This window comes from Ascaphus truei, chromosome 3 (assembly GCF_040206685.1).
Source record: "Ascaphus truei isolate aAscTru1 chromosome 3, aAscTru1.hap1, whole genome shotgun sequence".
NCBI classification, from domain to species: Eukaryota; Metazoa; Chordata; class Amphibia; order Anura; family Ascaphidae; genus Ascaphus; species Ascaphus truei.
The window spans coordinates 122,570,133-122,594,275 of NC_134485.1; the positions used below are offsets into that span (position 1 = coordinate 122,570,133).

Below are 24,143 nucleotides of genomic sequence, written 5' to 3' on the forward strand. Positions count from 1 at the left end.
GGCGAACAAAATGTCTCCCCCGTGGGGAGTCCTTGTTCCCAGACCCAGTACTCCGCCCTTCCCCGCTCACCAAATGTTCTGACACTTCTCGATCCCACATCTCTATACAGTCATCCTGGATACCTCTCGGATTACCAGGACTGTTTGTATAGAGATGAATACACAATTTAAAACGTAACATTTTTACTCTAACCTGGGCTCTAGACAGCAACTGTTACACTAAGCATTGTGGGCTGAAAATACAATATTTTACAGGGAAGATATTAGGGGAACAATATGCAGACACGTACCCGCAGACCAGACGCGGTCTGCGGGTAGAATGGGGGGACAACCGGAAACTTTGCCCCCCGACCTTGTACATATGTTATAAGCACATTTCCACCCAAATATTCACACTTAATCTCCCACTCCCGAAATCCCAGGTTTATTGTACAACAGGAAAAATTATAACACACACAGTGTCCCAGGCTTATGGTGCTTCTAAGCTACCGGTGACCCAAGGTTTTCCGGGGTAACCAGTCGGGCTTCACCTTTATTATGAAGACTGGCTACAGCTAGCATCACAAGTAGGAAAAAGAGTATGGTACAAATTGAGTCTATCTAAATAATGTTGCTTGCCAATGGTGATGGTTAAAGGAGATCATCCACCATGTGTTAAACTCCAGTGAAAATGACTGCATAAAAGTGAGTGCTATCTTTAATTTCCATTGTGTGTCACTGTTATTTACGAAGGCTATTTACAGTACTGTATCATAATCACAAATAGAATAGTATTTTAATGTGGTCTCTTTTAGGATTGATTCCAACATATAGTAACATTAGATGAGGAGAAACACATACTGTATGCACATAGTAGTTCAATCTTTTGCCAAATTCCAACTTAGATTGTCACACTCTATTGATACAGTATTGATCCAAAGGAAGGCAAAGATAAATAGAGCAGTTGTCAGTTTTGCTACAAGAAGGAAAACTCTTTTTTTGAGCAAGCAGTACCAATAAGTGTCCAATGATTCATAACACAACAGCCTTCTTTCTCAAAGTATCTATGTCTATGTTTTATTTTACTGTACATTTCTTGCTATTTCTCTCTCTATTATTCCTCAGTTATTGTTATCAGAAGGAACCCAGCAACTTCTATCTGGAGAACCCATGTAAAATACATTTGTTATGGAACTTTTCGCCTTTTAACAACACTTTTTTAATGACGCTGCACGCCATTTATGATTTTTTTTTTTTTTTATAGAATTTGTTAGACATTTTTTGGGAGCATGTTATAATTTTTTTTACAAATAAAGAGCTATATATATCATTCTAATACCATTTAAAAAAAATAAAACTTTTGTCCCTTCCAATGTGTTTGTTTAACAAAGCAATTATAATTATGATGCTTAATATTTTAAGAACCTCCAAGACTTTGTTACAACACTAGCTTTTGCATAGTTTGAAGCTTATGTATAAACTGCATGCACACTACCATAGGATGACAATTACTGTCATTTTTAATTAACAGGATTTTCCATGTTCAACAATGCACAGCAGATGAATTTATGTTTATTTGCACACCATGCTTCAATGTATTAGTAATGCACAAACTGTTTAGAGCAGCAGTTGTTTGTCGAGAAACCACTTAATGCACCCCTCCCAAAAAATAAATTGTCAATACTGTATAATGATGCTAAGTTTCTTTTATAATGGTCTACCAGTTCTCAGCTTCATTTTCTAAACGAATTATGAAAGTACTATAGCTAAATTCTGCAGAAAAGTGCTAACCATTAAAGATTTATTTTCTGTTATCTTTGTCTAAAGTTTGTAGTCCGTACACATTACAAAAAGGGGAGCGGGGCAAGAGGGTACTGTAAGTGTTGGAAAACTCAATCGTGTATTGTCTATTGGTAATGTTGTCTAAGCAAAAAAACATGTCCGTAGTAATGTTCATAATTGCTTCATAATGCAACCTGTTTATTTTCAGCAAACCCGAACATAAATGGCAGCTTCCAATTCAGAACATGTATATTGAGAAAATAAATGTATTCTATGTAAATGTCTGTTTTTTTTTCAGATTAATTAAATTAATTGGATGCGATACAATTCAAAACATAATGCAGCTGCTGTCTACAATGCAAAGCAACACTCAAAACCACAAGTACAAAATACTGCTAATTTTGTGTGCCACGCACCCTGTCGTTCATCAAGTGACATGGATCCAAGCTGTTTGCTAATCACAGAAGGAGAACCTGAAACAAAAATTACATTTACAACTTGTAAAGAAATAGTTTAAATTCTAAACCTAGGTAAAAACAGTTGAAATCAAAGTCTTCTCTTTTAGAATTAACGTCTTTGTTAAATCACATGCGCATTAAGTGCGTTTTTGCAAAATAAGTGACTTGCAACATATATTTGAAAGATAAAGACTACTGTTATTATGTGTGGGAGTAGTCCTTCTGTCTATTATCTTGCTTGGCACAATACTAATTCATCATCTTTTTGCTGAGGTTTTAACAGAAACCACAATTTGTAATGTATATATGTGCTTTGTTTGTTTTTTAATACACTTATTTGGTTATCTATTTCTGAGTGCTGCTTTGTGATTTCCATCTTGGTGGGGATCAAAGTATTGTTTATTTATTTATTTCTTTATATATATATATATATATATATATATATATATATATATATATATATATATATAATCAAAAAATAAATAGATGATACCGTTCTGTGGCTAACGAAATGCTTTTATTTGTGCGAGCTTTCGAGATACACTGATCTCTTCTTCCAGCGATGTTACAATGAATGAAGCAAGGATAACTTAAAAACAGTGTCTCTTGGAATGTTATCTGTGCTGTTCCTTCCCCCGTGTGGATGTGTTTTATGGCTAGAGGTGTCAAAGGGTAACTGAAAGCAAGTGAAGAAAGAGTGTGTATGTGTATCAGTGTGAATAAAAATGAATGGAGAGCCCACAGTATAAACAGTGCTCTACACAAGGTGTGTGTGGAGTGAGAGGGATATAAATGGTGTGGGTGGGTGTGGAAATGTGAGAGTTTGTAGCACAACTAAAAGTGTGTGTGGATACTGTGTGGTCCCTATTGGTGTATATGAATGGAAAAATAAGGAGTATTAGTATGTGTGAGAGACAGCTGTGTGTGCATACATATAGCACAGTATGTACAGACATGGCCTTTAGCGCTCATGGGAAGAGAGTTCGCTAGTGTCAGTAATGACTCATAAAATTTCGATCTCTGCTAAGTGTCCCGAACAGTTGCATAAATTTGTATTCATGCAACCGTCTCTCTTTCGGGGTTTTAAGATTACCTTTGAGTATGGCAACCCTCAGATCGTTCATCTTATGGCCAGAGTCAGAGAAATGTTCGCCAACAGGACTGTCTCTTGTTCCGCGTGTGATGCTGTGGCGATGCAGGTTCATTCTCTTGTTTAGCCCCTGTCCTGTCTCACCTATGTAGTAGCAGCCCCCTGGGCATTTCATGCACATGATGAGGTACACGACATTGCTGGAGGAACAGGTGAACCCTCCTCTGATTTTGTATTCCCGATTCTTGTGTGGTATTTGTATTGTGTCCGCTGTGTAGAGCATTGCGCAGGTTTTGCATCTTGGGTCCTGGCATGGTTTTGTCCCGCATTCAGTTGTACTGCTGAATACTTTACTCCTCACCATAATTTTCTTGAGATTATGGGGTTGTCTGTATGATAATAAGGGTGCTTCAGGGAAGACCTGTTGCAGTCTTGTATCTTCCTGGAGGATGGGTTGTAGTTTCCTGGCGATCTTGCGTAGGGCTCCTAGGTGTGGGTTATATGTGACCACCAAAGGAACCCTGTCGCTTGTCTCCTTCTGTTTGTATTCAAGGAGATCACTTCTTGGTATTCTGGTGGCTTTGTGAATTTGCTGGTCTACAATTCTGTGGTTATATCCACGGTTTATAAAGTCTGATCTCAAGGCTTTAATCCGCTGGTCTCTGTCTGCTGTGTCGGAGCATATCCGGTTGTATCGTATGGCTTGACTGTAGATGGTTGCATGTTTGGTGTGTGTCGGGTGGAAGCTGGTGTCCCTCAAATAGCTGGCTCTGTCTGTAGGTTTGCGGTATACAGAAGTCTGTAGTTGGTTGTTCTTTATAGTAATGGTGGTGTCTAGAAAATGTACTTCATCCGGGGAATGGGTGAGTTTGAGGTTGATGGTCGGGTGGAAAGTATTGAAGTTGTCATAGAACTGTAGGAGGTCCTGTTCGCCAGAGGTCCAAATCAGGAGGATGTCATCGATGTAGCAAAGGTATGTAAGGGGTTTCAAGTGACAGGTGGACAGAAAGTCACTTTCCAGTTTTGCGCAGAACAGATTGGCATACTGTGGCGCCATCCGAGTACCCATAGCGGTCCCGGTTGTCTGGAGGTATGTGTCATTTCCAAATGTGAAGTAGTTATGGGTCAGAATAAATTCAATACTGTACTGATACCTCTACATGTATATATATATATATATATATATATATATATATATATATATATAAAATCAAAAAATAAATAGATGATACCGTTCTATATATATATATATATATAAATATACACATTGCATAGTCAGATGGGAGTTATAATGGTGTCGGTACTGCAGCTTTTGGGGTTCAGGCTGTCTTGGTGTGTGGAAGTCTCTTTTTGCTTATGCTTTACTTCTGCGTATCTATCTGAAGCTCGCAGACTCCTGGGTGACCCGGCCTCCTATATTACCCTTGAGTCTGATCCAGTTATTTGTTATCAGAACGATTTAAAGGAACTTCTTCTTCAAGCTTTAACAGAAGGTATCATTTCTAAAATGGAATTTAAGTTTCTATTTAATTCTCATCCACGTACACCTATTTTTTATCATTTGCCAAAAGTGCACAAGTCCTTGGTCAATCCCCCTGGCAGGCCCATTGTATCCGGGGTGGAGTCGATGACGTCGAGCCTATCCCAGTATGTTGATTACCATCTTCAACCCTTTGTAGCTAGGCTCAGGTCGCATATTAGTGATAAGCTCCACGTCATCAATTCCACCTCGAATTTAAAGTGGAAATCCACCTATCTATGGGCCACATGTGATGTGGCCTCTTTATACACTTGTATTGACCATGCCAGGGGTATTGAAGCGCTAAAATATTGGCTGGACAAGGATCTGTGTATTCCTAGGAGACATAAAAATTTCATTTTGGATAGTGTTAGATTTATTTTAAATCACAATTATTTTTTGTTTGAAGATGTCTATTATTTACAGATCTGTGGAACGGCCATGGGCACGAGGTTCGCCCCCAGCTATGCAAATCTCTTCATGGGATTTTGGGAGGAGAGTTTTGTGTGGCAAAATGATCAACTTGGGGCGGGCCTCGTGTACTATGGCCGTTTCATAGATGATATTATTTTTATTTGGGATGGAGAGGAGGCTGATTTATTAGAAATTTTGAAATCATTTGACAATAATCCTTTGGGATTGAAGTTCACATTTAAAATAGATGCAGTTTCCATAGTCTTTTTGGATTTATTGCTTACATTTGATGTGGACTTTAATATTGTCACATCCACCCACTTCAAAGAAGTTTCCGTTAATAATTACGTACATACGTCCAGTAATCACCATAAACAATGGTTACACAATATTCCTCTGGGGCAGTTTCACCATATTAGGAGAAACTGCTCCAGAGATATTGACTCTGTTCAGCAGTCGGAAAAGCTCAGTCTCAAATTTCACAATAAGGGCTATAGTGATACACTAGTCTCGGAGTCTTTCAGGAAAGTAAATTCCTTAGATAGGTCCCAATTGATCCATAAGTCAAGGACCAGTCAGGAGGGATCTCGTCTGGGATATAATTCACCGGTGATTGCTAGGAATACTGAGATTTCAAGTCTAAGATTTGTAACCACCTTTAATCAGTCCTTCAGAGCAATTCAAAGGATTGTTAGCAATCAATGGGGAATTCTCAGATGTGATCCCCATTTGAAGGGCATCCTTCCGGACCAGGCTTCGATAGTCTACAGGAAGGCTAGAAGAGTATTATAGCTCCCACTAGACTTAGATCAAGGGATGCGTCTGGCACGTCCGCTATCAGTGGTCCAAATGGCAACCACAGGTGTGGACGAGGTTGATGCATTACTTGTAGACATTTGAAGACCCGGTCCGAGTTCAGTTCTCCCAATAGAGATATTATTTACCAGGTTAGAAACTATATCAATTGTCAGAGTTCCTTCATAGTGTATTGCATCCAGTGTGGTTGCGGTCAACGTTATATTGGCCGCACCACACGACCTCTCTGCACCTGCTTCCTGGAGCATAGGAGAAGTGTTATAAAGGGAACAATTTCTAATAGTATTTCCCGTCACTTTAAATCTATACACAATCAGGACCCACGATCTATGACAGTTATGGGCCTTGAACACATTTCTCCCTGTGCTCTAGGGGGTGATCGGTTTAAGATCCTATGCCGACAGGAAACTTATTGGATCCACCAGTTGGGGACTCTTACCCCTGGTGGACTCAATGAGTGTCTGGATGTCAGTACACTAGTTTGATCTCTTGCCTTCTTTGACTCTCCTCGCTCTCTTGTATGGAGGAATATTTTTCTGCCAGTTTCATTTCCCATCCCTCCTTCCCTTCCCTCCCATTTCCTTTCCCCTTCCCCCCCCTCCCTTTCCTCCCTCCATTTCTTCCCTCCTTTCCTCCCCTTCTTTTCCTATTTCCACCATTCTTTCCCTCCTATTCCACTACTCCCCCCTTCCTTTCCATCCCTCCCTTGCCACTGTTCCTGGATTTCCCCCATAAAGATCATGTTTTCATCATTACCAAGTTTTTATTTATTTAATATAGTTTTCGTCAGTTTTTATTATTCATCATTTTATTTTTTATTATTCTACATTCAGTTAATTTTATGCACTGTTATGTCCTTGTCTTGGTGCTTTTTCTTTCTCTTTCTCGTTCTCCCTGCTTATGGGCCCCCTAGATACTATTCATTGAATAATGGCACTTAATCTGGAGCCATTCCTGTATATGGATTCATATGTAGTTAGTCTCTGATCACAATATTTATGGGTACATGTGATGTGTGTACATGTGTATATTTATGCATTCACTATTATATATTTAGGGTTGTTTTTTACCTCATTTGTGATGATTATCATTCTGTATACATACATGTATACACATGTACACGTGTATATATATATATATATATATATATATATATATATATATGTGTTTTTTTTTAATCATTTAGATGTTAGGTGAGTATTTTGAATTTTTTGTTATTTTATCTATTTATTTTTTATTTAAATAATACATATTTCTTTAAATAATACATATTTCTTTTAATTCATTTTATTAGTGTATGATCTTTTGTTGGTAATATTTATATACTCTGGTTTTATCAGCAGTGTTGATTATGTTTTATATCTTTATATATTGTATGTGTTGATGTTGTTTATTAATATGTACATCTGTATTGATGGGTTTATATGTGTATATTGTAACACTGCTAAGCAATTTAGTTATTTTTTCACCTTATCTCTTGATTATTATTCATCCTGAAAATTTAGGAGTCACTGTTATGTTTATTGATGGTTTTTGTATAATCAATATTGCAATCCAACGATGTCCGGCATAAGCATCTGCGGAGTGATCATCGGAGATCGCCAAGCGGATGGCTTGCTCGACACCGGTGCCACTGTTACCCTGGTCCGACCTGATATGGTCCGACCAAAGGATTTTCTTCCGGGCACCGGAATGCAAGTGACCATGCCAGACGGAGGACCGCGGTCTCTCCAGGTTGCCCGGGTCTTTTTGGATTGGGGTGCCGGACGTGGCATGAGGGAGGTGGGGGTATTTCCCGGGTTAGATGCTGAGGTCCTCCTTGGCAATGACCTGGGGCACGTAACCTGTGTGTTCACATTTGAGCTGGCTCCTGTTGCAGCGATTACCAGGAGTCAGTCAGCCAAGATCGCATCAGAATCATCCCCTGTCCCCCTGCATTTGGGACCGACCGTTACAGGGGTCTCTGCGGAGTCCAGACAGGTAAGCCAGACTGAGTTGCGACCAGGTGCTGACTTACTGTTCCCTTTACCTGTCCCCGTTCCCCCCGACTTAGAGACAAAGGGGTCTATGCAGTAAACTGCAAAAAAGCATTTTCGGCAGGGGTTTGAACTCGCCATGTTTTTGGCGAGATGCTCCCACGGTATGCAGGAAGGCCCGAATACCTACGAGAGCAACATTTCCAAACATGGCGAGTAGTCGGTTGCAAGACGGTCTGCCTGCCGAGAAGGGCTCCCCTGGCGAGATCTGCTGCAGCAGAGAGATCCGCCACTCTCTCTGCGCAAATCTCACCGGAAAAAAAATATTTTTAAATAAATTTTTTATTCATAGTGTAGATGTGCAAGGGGTATCCGGAGCTGGACCACGTTGGCCACAGGTCCGGGGACCCCTGCTTCCCGAGATACAGGCCCCGTTAGCCCTCTGCTTTTATATGTCCCGATCACGTGATCCTGGTATGTAAACAAAGCAGTGAATAGCAGCAATTGATGAAGAGCACAGCCAGGCAAATCCAACTTCAGGCTTGAAAACGAAGAAGAGGGAAAAAATGCAAGCAACTCCAAAATAGCAATGAAGGTCAGGTTTATTGCAGGCTGAAAAGACAAAAGGGAATCTCAAGACAACTGGGTGGACCTATTACCTTGGGCCGAGTTTGCTATTAACTCCTTAAAAAATGAGTCTACGCAAGAGTCGCCTTTTTTCATTAATTTTGGATTCCACCCCAGCAGTCTTCCCCTCTCCTCCCTCCCCTCTGGTGTTCCCGCAGCGGATTCTCATGTCTCCATGTGGCGGTGATGAGGTTAACTGGGCTTGTAATAAAGTTCAGGCCCACTTGGTTAACCCTGACCCGTGTGTTAGGGTCTTAGAGTGTCAGCTCTGGGACCCAGATGTCAAAAATGTATTACTGCAACTGTATACTGATTTTGCGACATTAAAGAATGATGTGATTTTATTTCCTCTCCGGGGATGCTGGGATCGGGAGATTTCTAGGCTGTAAGTTTCAGGGTGGGTTTGGCGGAGAAAGTCTTTGCAGAATGCGGCTATGTAGCGGGGTTCCGGGTTATGGGATACCCCAAAAGTTGTATACGGAGATTGAGTGATATCCTCTGATACTGCTAAGCGCATTACTCCGCCAACCTTGTACCCTGAAAACGCTCTTACGACTCACTGCCAGAGTCCCTGCTGCAGCATCTTCCAGACAAGGTAAATGGGTATGAAGGGGTTAAAAGATATCTGCAGGTATACACAGAGTCCTTAGTATAGCATGGGACTCCCCAGTATAGCAGAGGTACCCCCATACTGTACATGCCCATGTATCCTGAGCCTAGAGTAGGGGTTCAGGAAGATGCTCACGCTAAGGTTATGAAGCTGAGCAGATTTGCAGTGTTTAAAAGTATATTTCTAATGTGTGTCGGGAATGAGGCTAGTGATTTGTAGAGGAATATTTACACTCACTCCATGCATGACACCAGAATAGGAACTCTCAACTTTGTGCATGCAGCAGACAGGACACCACATCTCTTATTAAATGGGAATAGATATTGCTGATCTGTATATGAGCTGAGGACTTTCTAAGTTATAGACTCTGGAAGGCACAGATGGTTACCAAGCTCGGCTCCGGTGTGTCTGTCCAGGGGCCATACTTGAAAGGGCTCAGAGATGCCTAGGTGTGAGGCCATATGGGCCCTGCCATTATTATAGAGCAGCCATATCCTGGCATGAAACAAGGCAACCTAACACCCTTTGCTAAACAGCCAGCCGCTGTGGAGCCTCACACCGTGGGGGGGTGAAGGGGCAGAGGGGGCTATTTCACCTGCCCGGGGAAAAGGCTCAGGGGTGGGAAACCTTGTATGAGTGTTATAGATTGGTCGTTATGCGGTTGTTAAGGTTTTTTGATTGGGCTGCAGGTTTTCTGGGACCTGGACACCAGAGGTTTGAAAAGCTCTGACAGAGGTCAGATTCTTCAGTTCTAAGTGTTCTAAGAGTTCCATCTAAGAGTTTCATCAGTTCCATCTTGTGTGATTCACCTGAGATTCAGTCCCATTGGAGAAGTTCCACCTCTTGAGTAAATCGTCTACATTTCTCAGAGGATAAGTGACCGGAATATTCAACAGCCAGAGGCCAGAGGAATGAAAAGTGGCCTGGAATATTTTGCTGTGTGTTTGCAATTAGGAAAGATTAGTTTTGTCATCCCAGTTTTCCAAAGTAAGTGTGTCTTTTTACTGTATTTTTGTGTAATATTGTTGTGTGCGTTCATTAGGTGAATAAACGCAATTTATTTTTATCTCTCTGCTTGCTCAATCAATGATCCCGGTAATTAAAAGTGGTATTAAGCGGGTCTTACCCTGACAAGCTTTATTTAATGGTGGCAGTGTGTGGGATAGATTGAGCCTATGTTATAAAATCCTGCGGGGTCTTATAACATAGGGGGAAACTCGAAGATTGCGAGCTCCCAAAGCAAGAGAAAGCGTACACACGTTACACAAAGCAGAAAAAAGCGCAGGTTCTCCCTGTCACTTAGCTTAGTGCCTGCGGGCGAAATGGACAAGCAATGCACCAGGATTGTTACCCAGTGTAAAAGCTGCAGTTTACCGACAGACGGTCGGTCAGAGACACAGCTGGAGGACTTGGAATCTCACAAAGCAGTTACAGCTTCACAAGAGGAGTGGACACTCACAACTGCAGTGGCAATAGTCTCTCAGCAAACCAGGGAACAGGAGGTTAAGCCAGCCCAGGTAGAGACAGAAAGACATGGGGAGGGAATTGGCACCCCAGGACTTGCCGCACGTTTTGCCACATGGAGGAGAAGGGTTACCCAGACAGGGGTCACATGGACCCGGGTAGCCCCCAGCTCATCTGCCGTTGCAGAGCCCACCGGGACAGCCAGGATGCAAGAGGTTAATTCAGCACTGATGAGCATGAAAGAACAAGGGGAGGGAGCGGGTCACCACATGGACACTGTTAGGGGGCCATTGATAGAGAGTGTAACCGCGGTAGCCCCAATGGCTAGCGGTCTCTCTACGCCCAGAATTGCCGCTCTGCTCGCCCTGTGGGGACGGAGGGCTGCCAGGACTTGGCACACTTGCCAGGGCAGCCAAAAGCACACCTCAAAGGATTCTACAGTCTGCAGTCATTGGAAGTGCATCCAAAGTTGCAGAGGTTATCCCGGGGAGGGGGTGCTCTCAGTCCCACCAGATTGGTCCATCAAACCCAATCTGTCAGGACCAGGGAAGGTCCAGTGTACCCCATCAGGGGCAACGTTCTCAAGCTGCGAGGCCGGTCGCCCGTGTGCGGCTGGCACACACAGAGGAGTCAAGTCCAGCCGTGGAATCAACCCACAGAGGGACGTCCACGGAGAGATCTGCGCTTGACCCCAAGGAAACAGCAGCAGAGATGTAGGGACATCAGTTTGCACCAGTCCAGGTGCCACCCAGCGATGTCCAGCGGGCACCGTTGTGCCAAGTGACCATGGGAGTTTGCCAAGCAGCTGGCTTGCGTGACTCCAGTGTCACTGTTACTCCGGTCCGACCTGATATGGCGAGACCAGAGGATCTGCTCCCCGGACCGGGGGTGCAGATGCTCCTGCCAGGTGATGGGCTGCGGCTCACACCGGTTGCCCGGGTCTTTTGTGATTGGGGTGCCGGGCGTGGCATAAGGGAGGAGGGGGTATTGCCCGGGTTGAGGTCCGCCTTGACAATGACCTGGGACATATTACATGCGTGTTTACGGCAGAACTGGCTCTTGTTGCAATGATTACAAGGAGCCAGCGATCAGGAGTTGCACCTGAAGTATCTGCCGTCCCCCTTCATGTGGGACCAACAGTTCCAAGGGTCTCTGCGGAGACCAGACAGGTAAGCCAGACTGAGTTGCGACAGTATACTGACTTACCTTGCCCTTTACATGTTCCTGGGTTCCCTGACTTTGAGACTAAGTGTGGGGGGCCAGAATTAGGGACACAGTTTAGGGGTGCGGTGCGGTCTGAGCCCAGAGAGGAGCGCAGGAGGCTCCAGGAGTCCGAGTCTGACTCGGCCAGTGGGTCAGACCTGGACTCCTGGCACCGCGGGCTCTTGTGTGCAGAGCCGGGGTCTACCAGTTTAGGGTTTGGACTGGTAGAAGACAGCTAGGGGTACAGAGGGAGTGTAGGCAACCATTGTTACACGGGGTCCATTTCATACCACTAGCAGAGCATCAGGGGGCCACTCGCAAGAGAGCTCAGCTGTTGCAGTCTTGCTACGGGCTGCGGGCCTCAGGGGCTGTGGCAGAGTTGTGCCACGCCAGGGATGCCTGGCAGCAGGTAGGGAAGGCGGGTGATCATGCGAGGCCAGCCCTAAACCCGTTACAGGTATTAGGGGAGCCTTACCAAGGGGTAGCTATAGACATAGTGGGACCCCTCATGATCCACAGTTGGTCTGGCCAGTGTTACATGCTCATGGGGGTAGATTTGTCTACCCAGGATCCTGAGGCTGTGATGCTTGCCACCATCAATACGAGGGCAGGGGCAGAAGCATTGTTAGAGATTTTTCCTAGAGTAGGTTGCCCTAGTGAGATTCTAACTGATCAAGGGTCACAATTCAGGTGTGAATTGTTACAGGGTCTCTGGGGTGTGTGCGGGGTAAAGCACCAGCACACCATCCCTTATTACCCCCAGGCAAACGGTTTATGTGAGAGGTTCAATGGGACCCTGAAGCAGTTGCTTCCTGCAGGTATAGGGATTGAAGGAACAGAGTGGGAGATTCACTTACAGCACTTGCTGTTTGCATACCGAGAGGTACTGCCAGAACCTACCAGGGTCTCTCCCTTCAAGCTGCTATATGGCCGCAGGGTCCGGGAACCTCCTGACTTACTCTGTGAGGGGTGGAAGGGGAACATTACCCAGACTGATGCATCTGTGGCAGCTCTCAGAGACCAGTTAGAAATGCTTATGGGGTTGGCACAGGCTGATCTCAGGGAGATTCAGACCAAGCAGCAGACTTGGTGTGATTACAATGCCCCTAGCAGCTCATTCATTCCAGGTCAGCAGGGACCTGTTCTGCAGCCCACTTCGCAGAACAAATTAAAGGCTGTCTGGTCTGGACCGTACCTGGTTTTCAGGAAAATGAATGAGTACACCTACTGGATGGTGTACAGGAAGATGATGAGACAGAGAGAAATAGGGCTTATCATGTTAACATGTGTAAGGAGTATTTCCAGCAGAGTGTGGCATCAGTGCTGGCTATTTGTAGCACACTGATGGGGGACCTGGCAAGCAATGCTCTGCCTGACCTCCTAGGGGTATCTAGGCAGGGGGGCACAGGGGAGCGGGTAGGAATAGGGTCCCAGCGCAGTGCACAGCAGCATGTGCAAGTCAAGGCTATGTTAGAGCAGCATAGGGTTCTGTTCCTGGGTAAGCTGGACAGAACACATATCCCAGATCATCCAGTGGAGACTGGTGATCAGAGACTTCTGCGTAAGCATGCCTATATGGTATCAGCAGAGGGAAAAGGGAGAATAGAGAGGGAAGTGAAAGAGATGCTGCCCCTAGGGGTAATTGTACCATCTCAGAGCCCTTGGGCTTATCTGGTAGTCCTGATTCCTGAGAAGGGTGCAATGCTGCAGAGGATCAGGGAGGCAGGGCTGACACTGAAGCCTACAAAGTGTGTAGGGGGTATGGCAGAGGTACTGTATCTGGGGCACAGAGTGGGTGAAGGGCACGCAAAGCCAGAACCAGAAGGGGGGAAGGCAAAAGGGCAAGTGATGGGGGCTGCAGGCACTGCAGGGTACTACACGAAGGAGGTTTCCAAGTACAGCACCGTGCGTGGCCAAACCCTTGACTGACTTGACCCAAAAGCGACTCTCAGTTCTGGTAGCCTGGTCTCCTGCCTGTGACACAGCATGTCAGGCACTGGAGGCTACGCTGGCTAGTGCACCCATGCTGGCTGCACCCGCCTACAGCACAATGTTCCTGATACAGACCAATGCCTCTGATTATGTTCTCGGTGCTGTACTCCATCAGAGGGGCAAGTTGCTATGCTGGACTCTTGCATTGCAGGAGTGTGACTTCACCATCCAGCATAAGGAACGCAGTGCGCACGGCAATGCCGATGGACTTTCCCGCCAGGACAATCCTCACAAACTAATATACTCAAGACACAGGCCAGTTAAACCGCTAGACGAGGCGATTGTAACACTGCCTGCAATTGAGTAGGGGAGGTATGGCGGTGAAGAGGTTAACTGGGCTTGTAATAAAGTTCAGGCCCACTTGGTTAACCCTGACCCGTGTGTTAGGGTCTTAGAGTGTCAGCTCTGGGACCCAGATGTCAAAAATGTATTACTGCAACTGTATACTGATTTTGCGACATTAAAGAATGATGTGATTTTATTTCCTCTCCGGGGATGCTGGGATCGGGAGATTTCTAGGCTGTAAGTTTCAGGGTGGGTTTGGCGGAGAAAGTCTTTGCAGAATGCGGCTATGTAGCGGGGTTCCGGGTTATGGGATACCCCAAAAGTTGTATACGGAGATTGAGTGATATCCTCTGATACTGCTAAGCGCATTACTCCGCCAACCTTGTACCCTGAAAACGCTCTTACGACTCACTGCCAGAGTCCCTGTGCAGCATCTTCCAGACAAGGTAAATGGGTATGAAAGGGTTAAAAGATATCTGCAGGTATACACAGAGTCCTTAGTATACAGTAGCATGGGACTCCCCAGTATAGCAGAGGTACCCCCATACTGTACATGCCCAGGTATCCTGAGCCTAGAGTAGGGGTTCAGGAAGATGTACACGCTAAGGTTATGAAGCTGAGCAGATTTGCAGTGTTTAAAAGTATATTTCTACAGTAATGTGTGTCAGGAATGAGGCTAGTGATTTGTAGAGGAATATTTACACTCACTCCATGCATGACACCAGAATAGGAACTCTCAACTTTGTGCATGCATCAGACAGGACACCACATCTTTTATTAAACGGGAATAGTTTAATATGTATAGATATTGCTGATCTGTATATGAGCTGAGGACTTTCTAAGTTATAGACTCTGGAAGGCACAGATGGTTACCAAGCTCGGCTCCGGTGTGTCTGTCCAGGGGCCATACTTGAAAGGGCTCAGAGATGCCTAGGTGTGAGGCCATATGGGCCCTGCCATTATTATAGAGCAGCCATATCCTGGCATGAAACAAGGCAACCTAACACCCTTTGCTAAACAGCCAGCCGCTGTGGAGCCTCACACCGTGGGGGGGCGAAGGGGCAGAGGGGGCTATTTCACCTGCCCGGGGAAAAGGCTCAGGGGTGGGAAACCCTGTATGAGTGTTTTAGATTGGTCGTTATGCGGTTGCTAAGGTTTTTTGATTGGGCTGCAGGTTTTCTGGGATCTGGACACCAGAGGTTTGAAAAGCTCTGACACAGGTCAGATTCTTCAGTTCTAAGTGTTCTAAGAGTTCCATCTAAGAGTTTCATCAGTTCCATCTTGTGTGATTCACCTGAGATTCAGTCCCACTGGAGAAGTTCCACCTCTTGAGTAAATCGTCTACATTTCTCAGAGGATAAGTGACCGGAATATTCAACAGCCAGAGGCCAGAGGAATGAAAAGTGGCCTGGAATATGTTGCTGTGTGTTTGCAATTAGGAAAGATTAGTTTTGTCATCCCAGTTTTCCAAAGTAAGTGTGTCTTTTTACTGTATTCTTGTGTAACATTGTTGTGTGCGTTCATTAGGTGAATAAACGCAATTTATTTTTATCTCTCTGCTTGCTCAATCAATGATCCCGGTAATTAAAAGTTGTAATAAGCTGGTCCTCCCGTGACACTCCACTCTTCAAAACTCTTGGAGAAAGATTCTAAAAACCTTGCAAACTGCTGTTCAAAGACAAAAAACGAAGGCAGATCGGCGACGTCAAATGGGCCCATTATTTAAACCCGTAGACAGAGTTTGGTTATCGTCTAAAAACATAAAGCTCAAGACTCCTTCTCAGAAACTGGCCCCGAGATTCTTGGGTCCTTTTAAAGTCCTCGAGAGGATCAATCCGGTCGCATACCGTTTGGCACTTCCTTCTACCATGAGGATTCCCTCGGTGTTCCATGTGTCTCTACTTAAACCGGTGATCCAAAATGCCTATTTCCCGGATCGTTCCCAAAGACCCAATCCTGTCGTCATTCAAGGACAACAAGAGTATGAAGTCCACTCTATACTCGACTCTCGTTGGTCCAGAGGCAGATTGCAATTCCTTGTTCATTGGAAGGGATATGGGCTGGAGGAACGTTCTTGGATACCGTCTCACCACATTCATGCCCCAACGCTCCTTAGGCAGTTTCGCCGGAAGTTCCCTCATAAACCGTGGGAGGATCGTCCGGAGTCCGATCCTCAAGGGGGGGATACTGTAACGGATCGGGGGACTCACGCTCCCCAGCGTGTCCCCGTCACCTCTGTTCCCACAACTTCTAGTCCTCCCTCTTCCCTGCGGCCTCACTCTCTCCCTTCCTTTCCTCGCGGCTGTACCTCTGCGGCGCAGTTGGCATACCCTGACGCGCGTTCGGGTCACACGCGCGGCTCCCGCAATGTGCGCGCGTTCCCGGTCACTCGCTCCCCTCTGCGGCACCCGCGGCCCTCGGCGTGCCTTTTTCCCCCCAGCCGCCACATTACCTTGCTCCTCCGCCTCTCCTTCTATCTCGCCTTGTCTGCCGAGCGCCCCCGCGGCGGTGCATCCCTTACGCTCTGTGACACGCGTGGTGCACGCGCGTAGTACTCTTACAGAGGGCGCGCGCACCCGCTCCAGTTATCTGCCGCCCCTTAACTCTAGCTCCGCCCCCCGTGGTTTACAAGCCATCTCCCTTGATTATTCCCCTGTCTCCTCCCCTGATTTCTCTGGCCTATCCCTGCAAGCTCCCACTCTAGCCTCTGCTCCTCCTCTCTTCCCTATTGGTTCTCCCTCCTTTATAACCCCACTCTGTCCTCTTACTCATTGCACTGCATAGCTTTCTTGTAGCTCCTGTGTGTGCAGTGTCTATGCCTAGCTCCCTTGTCTGTTTGCGCTGGTTTCTGTCCCTGCTCCTGTTTGGATTCCCCTGGCTTGAACTTGTGTACTGCTTTGGATTTGACTACTCTGCTTTCTCCTGCCCTTGAACCTTGGCTTACGGACTTCACTACGCTGCTCTCTCCAATCCTTGAACTCTGGCACACGGACATTACTATCCGATCTCTGGCACCCCGGACTCTGCAAGTATACGTTAACCCTTTCTTACCAGGCTCGGCAACACATTACCACACTCCGGGCACGCCCTCACTGCTGTGGGTGCGTGTTATACCCTTAGCCACCTCAGTACTAGGGACTGGCCAGGTCTGCAGGCATACAGGTGTTACACTGACCCCTGCTTCGTATCTGGACACCGCATCTCTCCTCTCCTTACCCGGCTTACGTACGACCATTCTGAACTCTACTCCTGACCTCGGCTATCCTCAACGACCACTCTCCACTCTCCAATCCTGACCTTGGCAAAGTACCCCAATGATCCGCTACTCTCCAATCTAGACCCGGCAAGTATAACGACTACTCTACCTACTATACTTCTGACCCGGCTTGCAAGACCATTCTACACTCTAGGCGTGTCCTCACGGTTGTGGGTTGGCGTTTACAATTCCCTACCTCAGCCTCGCGGTCGCGTCTGGTTTGTGGTGAGCTACGCATTACACACAGAACTTTGTCTCTTCTGACAGCGAGTCAGCCTCAATCTCCTGGAACTCAAATCGTGTGGCTTATGTGGGAAGTGGCTTATGCCACCATTGAAAAGGAGTGCCTCACAATTGTGTGGGCATTCAAGAAGCTCCAGCCCTACCTGTATGGCACGGCTTTTACAGTGATCACGGATCACAATCCACTGATTTGGCTACAGAGGGTGTCAGGAGAAAACGGGAAATTGCTGTGATGGAGTCTTGCTGTGCAAAAACTTGATTTTACCATTCAGCATAAGAAGGGTGAGGGGCATGGCAATGCTGATGGACTCCTACTTTTAGAGCCTCAATATCCCAGCCATAAATCCAGTGCATGTGTCCAGGTGATTCGGGGAGCGCAGGTACATATAAAAAGAAAAAAACACAAGAAAATAGTGCAATATGTTTATCAAAGTGACAATCTTCTTGCAAAAAAAAAAAAAGAAATTTGTACTCACAAATTTCTTAGTATACTGCACCGACACACTTTATTCGAGCAAATACCCAGTATGTACCTGGCAGATACCTGGAATGCACCGCTCCTCACCTCTGACAAGCCCCGTTGCGTTTGCCTTCCCAGCCTGGGTTCATGCCTGGCTGACGGGCGGCTGATCTGTTAAATGATAATGATTAGGATTTAATAGGCTGCAATGCTTCGCGTGTCTACCAGATGGCATAAATTCATGAATTGTAATGCAGTATATATATATATATATACTGTGCTGTATTGCAGCCAGCGGGAATAAAATGCTTCAATCCCTGCCTGGAAAATACCTCAATGCACTCGGGCAGAAAACAGTCACAAACCTCAATACACCCGGGTATACCCGAATTCGTGGGACTAGCCGAGCTCGAATAAAGTGTGTCTCCAGTGTAAACGTGTGCATAAAGGTTTCTTTGCACTGTAACATCAAGCTTATCAGCACATACAGAGACAGCATATACAGGAACCTTAGTGGAGTAGAACAAGAACTTGGAACATAGCACAGACTGATACAAACTTTATCTGAGAAGGATGAATGGTAAAATACACTCACATGGTGCAAGATAAAATCAAGCATATAGATCAGGGAATCGACGCAGACAGCTCTAAGCTTCTGTTCTCTGTGTGGCGTGCGTCGTCCGTCCTCTCTCCGTCTCTGGGTGGAATCACCGGATGGTAACGATGTGTATGACCTCCTACTAGCTCGTCACTGGTCACTCAACGCGTTTCACCTTGTCAAAGGTTTCATCAGGAGTGTCTTGGAGTGATAGTATTCGTGTAAGTACCCTGGTCATTGGATGATGATAAACCAATGGAATGGAAGATACCCAAATGAGCAACCTCATCTAATGATGTTACTAATCCTACGGAGCTAAATACAATGTAAACATCCACTAGGCAACATAGTACACAGACTCCCTCTTAATGAGATCAATATTTTGATCCCCGCTGCTCCAATGGGGCATGACTTGTTCAATCCCATTATATCTTAGTCCAGAGGGATCAGCATTATAGAACATAAGGAAATGTTTAGAAACACTATGTGTGACAAACTTTCTTTTAATATTCCCTATTTGTTCAAGGATTATAGTGCGTAGGGGTCTGTTAGCCTTTTCCACGTATTGTAGTCCACAGGGACAATCTAGAAGACATACTATGAATCTAGATTTGCAGTTGATGTGTCTATTGGTTATAAAGTTATGTCCTGGAGGTGTTAGATCTAAAATTGTCCCCTGAGATAGAACTAAACCTACATGCTGTGCACTTTTGCATTAAAAGGTGTAGCAATGCTACCAGTACCACCACTACAAAAAAACAAAGAGGTGAGTATCTGAGACATGTCAAAGAGCACAACAGTGAAAATATTACAAAAGTACTAAGCCAATGGGACCCTGGAGGTAGAATAGATGGTGTTATGTAACATAGATGTTAAATACAAGTAATTAATGTATAGCACATATGGTGGTGTAGGAATGTACTACACTGTCGGGTCCGCCTAGTTAAAGTCAAAACGGACCCTTCTAATAATTAATAGCAGACTGTACACCTGGACCCCGTTAAGTCCCACAAAATGATGTTAAAACAAAAGTTCAAAAGAATGAGTTTATAGAAAAGATGAAAACATGAAACCCTCATTTAAACCACGAGGAGATAAGGTGTTCAAAGTGCCCTTTAGGGAACTTTTTAAGTTATTCATTAGTTGTTATTTTACGAGTTTCGTCGGATTTTAGTCTGTATTAAATTGTCTGCTGTTTTGGTATATGTGGTCTTGTGGAATCATATGACTGGTCTACGTACTTTATAACTTGTCGTAACAGTCATTTGTACTGTTACTTAATGTATATATATTAATTAATCTAGAGTGCAACCTTGAGGGACCCCTTGTGGCCACTTTGCTGTTTTTCTCAATATTGATTCTCCCTCTGCACCTGATACTGCTTTCTTGTTATGCATGGTGAGTAATGTGCCTTGGTGTATTTTTTGCAGCATGATCCAGACAAGGTAAATGGGTCATGAAGAGGTTAATGTATACCTGAAACATACAGGGTGTCCCTGGTATAAGGGAGGGATGCCCAGGTACATGCCCAGGTACCCTGAACCTGGTATAGGGGTTCAGGGGATGCTCCAGCTAGATGATAAAGCTGTGAGTGGTTTTTGTGTGTAAAAGTTAAAAGTAATTTCTATAGTGTGGCAGGGATGAGGCTAGTAAGTGTAGGCAGTACTGTATATCTCCTTATTACATCCCTCACACCAGAACGGGGATTTACACATTTTAAACCACAGATATTTTATTTTATTTATTTATAAAATATTTTACCAGGAAGTAATACATTGAGAGTTAAATCTCGTTTTCAAGAATGTCCTGGGCATAGGAGTTAAAATGACAAATAATACATGGTTACAAATACAGTTACATAAGTGAACAGGGTATACATTATATACAAGACATTGCATGCATATTTAAAGATAATATTATGGGCGTATGTAACAGTTACAGACAAGATTAAAATGTGAGACAGCTTTGGTTTTGAAAGAACTTAAACTGGTGGTGGATGTGAGTCTCCGGTAGGTTGTTCCAGTTTTGGGGTGTGTGACAGGGAAATAAAAGCCACCAGCTATATGCCTGGAAAACCTATGTCTAGTCTGCGGTGCAGCACTGACTAGGTTAACTTCAGCTGGGAACCTCAGGACAATTAGTTGGATCCCAGCTGCCTAATCAAGGTGTGTTAAAACCCCAGGCTGTAGACACATGGAGCTGGCTGTTGAGGAGAGAGGAGTAAGCTACTGGAGAGATTACTGATACAAGGTCTGTTATCAAAGTACATGAATTATGAACTGTCTGTCTCCTGCATAGAAAAGGGTAGCTGCCTGATTTTTACACTGTCTGCTAAAGAGAAACTGTTTTGTTTTGTCTGCTGAAGAAAAAGCCATTTTTCTTTTTGTTTGCTGATGAAAAGCTATTTTTGTTTTTGTGTGCTGTATATCTTTTATGGCTAAATAAATAAACCTTGTCAAGAAACCCGCGTGTGTAGTTGCATGTACCCTGCAACAGGGTGCATAACTTATTAAAGAGTTATGTTTATTATGTATATGTACTGATAACCTGTCAATGAACTGTGGGATTTCAGAGTCCTGGGTTCCGAGGGAGCAGATGGCTACCAAGCTTGCTGCCTCTGGGTCTGTGCGGAGTCCGGACTTGAAAGCCTCAGGGTGTTAGAATAGGAGGGGTACTGTAGTTATCCTTTATTACCCACGTCGTGGGCTAACAAAGGGCTATCCGGCCACCATTTGCCCAACCCCAGACGCTGTGGAGCCTGGAGGCACGGGGGGCTCAATATGCTAAAAGGCAGAGGTCCCATGTTGGCGCATGCCCCTTAGCAGAATGAGGAAAGGTGCCCACACGGCTTCAATATACCGGCAAATCGGTGATTGGCCAGTAGTGAAATTCCCACAACACTAAAACCTATAAGAAACCTTGCAGCCAATCAGGATGAGAGATTCCAAGCGCCAAACCATCAGCGGCAAATTCAAAGATGCTCTGTGAAGAATAGACGCGAGTCCCGCTTTTGAGAACGTAGAGGTGGTGGCTGGGTTTGCATGCCGAATTGCGTTCCAGGACTTTCGTGAGTACCTCCCGGTCATTGGAAAGGACTCCTATAGAGGTCGTTTGGGACAATTTCATTTAAAGGAAGATTTTATTTGTTAGCCCCAATTCCAGTAAGTGTGTTAACTGTGTAAATTGTGTTACATTGTGTGTATGTCATTTCCTGAAATAAATTAGTTTATTTTACCTCCTTGCTTTGCTCAATCATATGATCCCGATATAAAAGGTGTTGATAAACCTGGTCTCCCATTACAGACATCAACTTGTCTTCGAAGGGTGTCGTGGGGATGCGGCCTTCTGCCGAGGTTCCTTGGGGTAGATCTTCAATAGGTTATTTAGAACCTTGACTTTGCTGGAGTACCCCTCTACGAATCGGCAGTAGTATCCGCAAAATCCCAGGAAGGACTGCAGCTCCTGCACTTTCAGAAGGTGTTCTTCGTGTTCTTCTAGTGTTTTGCCAAACACAATTATATCGTCCAGATAGACTAGACATTCCAGGGGATTCATATCCCCAATGGTCTTCTCCATTGTCTCGGAAGACCAGGCAATTACACCTTTAAAACGATATCATTCATTGGGCAAAACCAAGGAGTAAAACAAATTGTCATTTATTCCATTGAAACAGATGCTTACACAGTGGATTGCAATTATACAGAGGAAAACACACTTACTGGGGAATCTGGGCTAAAAAAACTAACCTTTCCTAACTCAGATGGTCCTTAAATAAAATCTTTGGTTGACCGGAATGTACCCGCAAAAGTCCTGGAACTCAACTCGGCATGAGTAACCAGACGCCACCGCTGTTTCTGCTCCGGAGCTGCCAAATGAGATAGTACCAAACGTCCTGGTTCTCTTTTCAGCTTGAAGTTCCAGCCGCGACCGCTACGTTCTATTCTGATAACTTAGTCCAGAAAAGTGGGACTTAGAAAATTTCTTGGCTTGAAATACTGTAGCTGAAGCCGCCTCAAGTCTATTTCTCTGTGAGCATCTTTGGTCAATGCAAATCTGCCGCTGCAGTCTTGGCGCTGAGAATCTGACGACCTGATTGGCTGCTAGGTCTCTTATAGGATTCTGAGTCCCATTGACAAAATGCTATAGCCAATCAGCGCGTGGGAATAACTCTACCAGCCTATCACAGATTTGCCGGTACTCTGAAGCCGGGCGGGCACTTATTTCAATTCTGCTAAGGGGCATGCGTCAAGTACCTCTCCCACTTAGCATATTGAACCCCCTGTTGTGCCAGGCTCCTCAGAGTCTGGGGATGGGCAAATGGCTGCCAAATAGCCCTTATTCATGTCAAGACATGGGTACTTGAGTGTAACTCCGGTACTCTGTCCGTCCTAACACCTTGGAATCTCTGAGACTTTCAAGTCCGGGACTTGTCCAGATATGGTGGCCATCTGGTCTTTTGGAACCATGGACTTGAAAATCCCCCTGTTCATATACAGGGCATACACATATACACGGTTATACACCATGTCCCTCAGCCCCTAAGATCTACTGAAAAGATGCATACGTTCATTTTCAGAGCTCCTAGACTTTTCTATAAGAGGTTTTACTAAAAGTTACTTCAAATAATGCTTAGGTTCAATTTCAGGGTTGCTTCAATTGTACCGAAGCTGAACTTAGAAATAATTTTACTCCCGCATCCGTACCCATGGTTGGAGATACCCCAAACCCCTACACTGGGACCAGGGGTTGGGGCATATACCATGGGGGACTCCCCCTAAACCTGGGACCCCTGACTATACCCGGGATACATTCTGGGTATGTGCTGGGTGTAACCTGGCTAGTTTAAGGCAAGTTTAAGGCATTTCTGCATTGACTAATAGGATTAACACAGCAGGGGTCCCTGGCAGTCCCATTCAGTTTAAATGGGACTGCCAGGGACCCCCGCTGTTAATCTGATGGGCCATTAGTCAATGCAGAAATGCTGGGTCTAGTTTAAGGCAAGTTTAAGGGATGTATCCAGCATGTACCTGGGTGTATCTGGGTCTTTTTGGCGATTGCCACTGGTTTTTGTAAGAATAGTCGCAGTCTCTGCTGTATGCTGCTTAATGTTGTTTTTTAAATGGACAAATGCACTATTATCCATATCTGGATAATAGTAATTTTGCCCATTACTGTACTTTATGTGTTAGGGGGTGGGGGAGTGGAATTTATTTAAAAGTATTGTTTATTTTTTGGTGGGCACACGTTTCGTACCGCAGGCTAGCGGGGACCCCTGGACTCCCACGGGGATCACCCACCGGCCTGTTGTATTAATGGTGTGCTGTCAAAAAGGTAAACAATTTTTTTTGGACTGTCTCCAACTGCTTTGCGC

At 44.9% G+C, this 24,143-nt stretch overlaps 1 protein-coding gene across 10 annotated transcripts in view; it reads right to left on the reverse strand.

Annotated features, from left to right (window-relative positions):
• Positions 1-24,143, reverse strand: part of DCAF6 (DDB1 and CUL4 associated factor 6) — a 397,587-nt gene that overhangs the window by 136,742 nt on the left and 236,702 nt on the right. For 9 of the 10 annotated variants that reach the window (XM_075589478.1, XM_075589475.1, XM_075589477.1 and 6 more), the window contains one exon: positions 2,178-2,234. The exons of the other annotated variant lie outside the window; for it this stretch is intronic. In XM_075589478.1, coding sequence (XP_075445593.1) covers positions 2,178-2,234 — 57 coding nt within the window. The remainder of the gene's footprint in view (positions 1-2,177; positions 2,235-24,143) is intronic. 10 annotated transcript variants of the gene reach the window in all.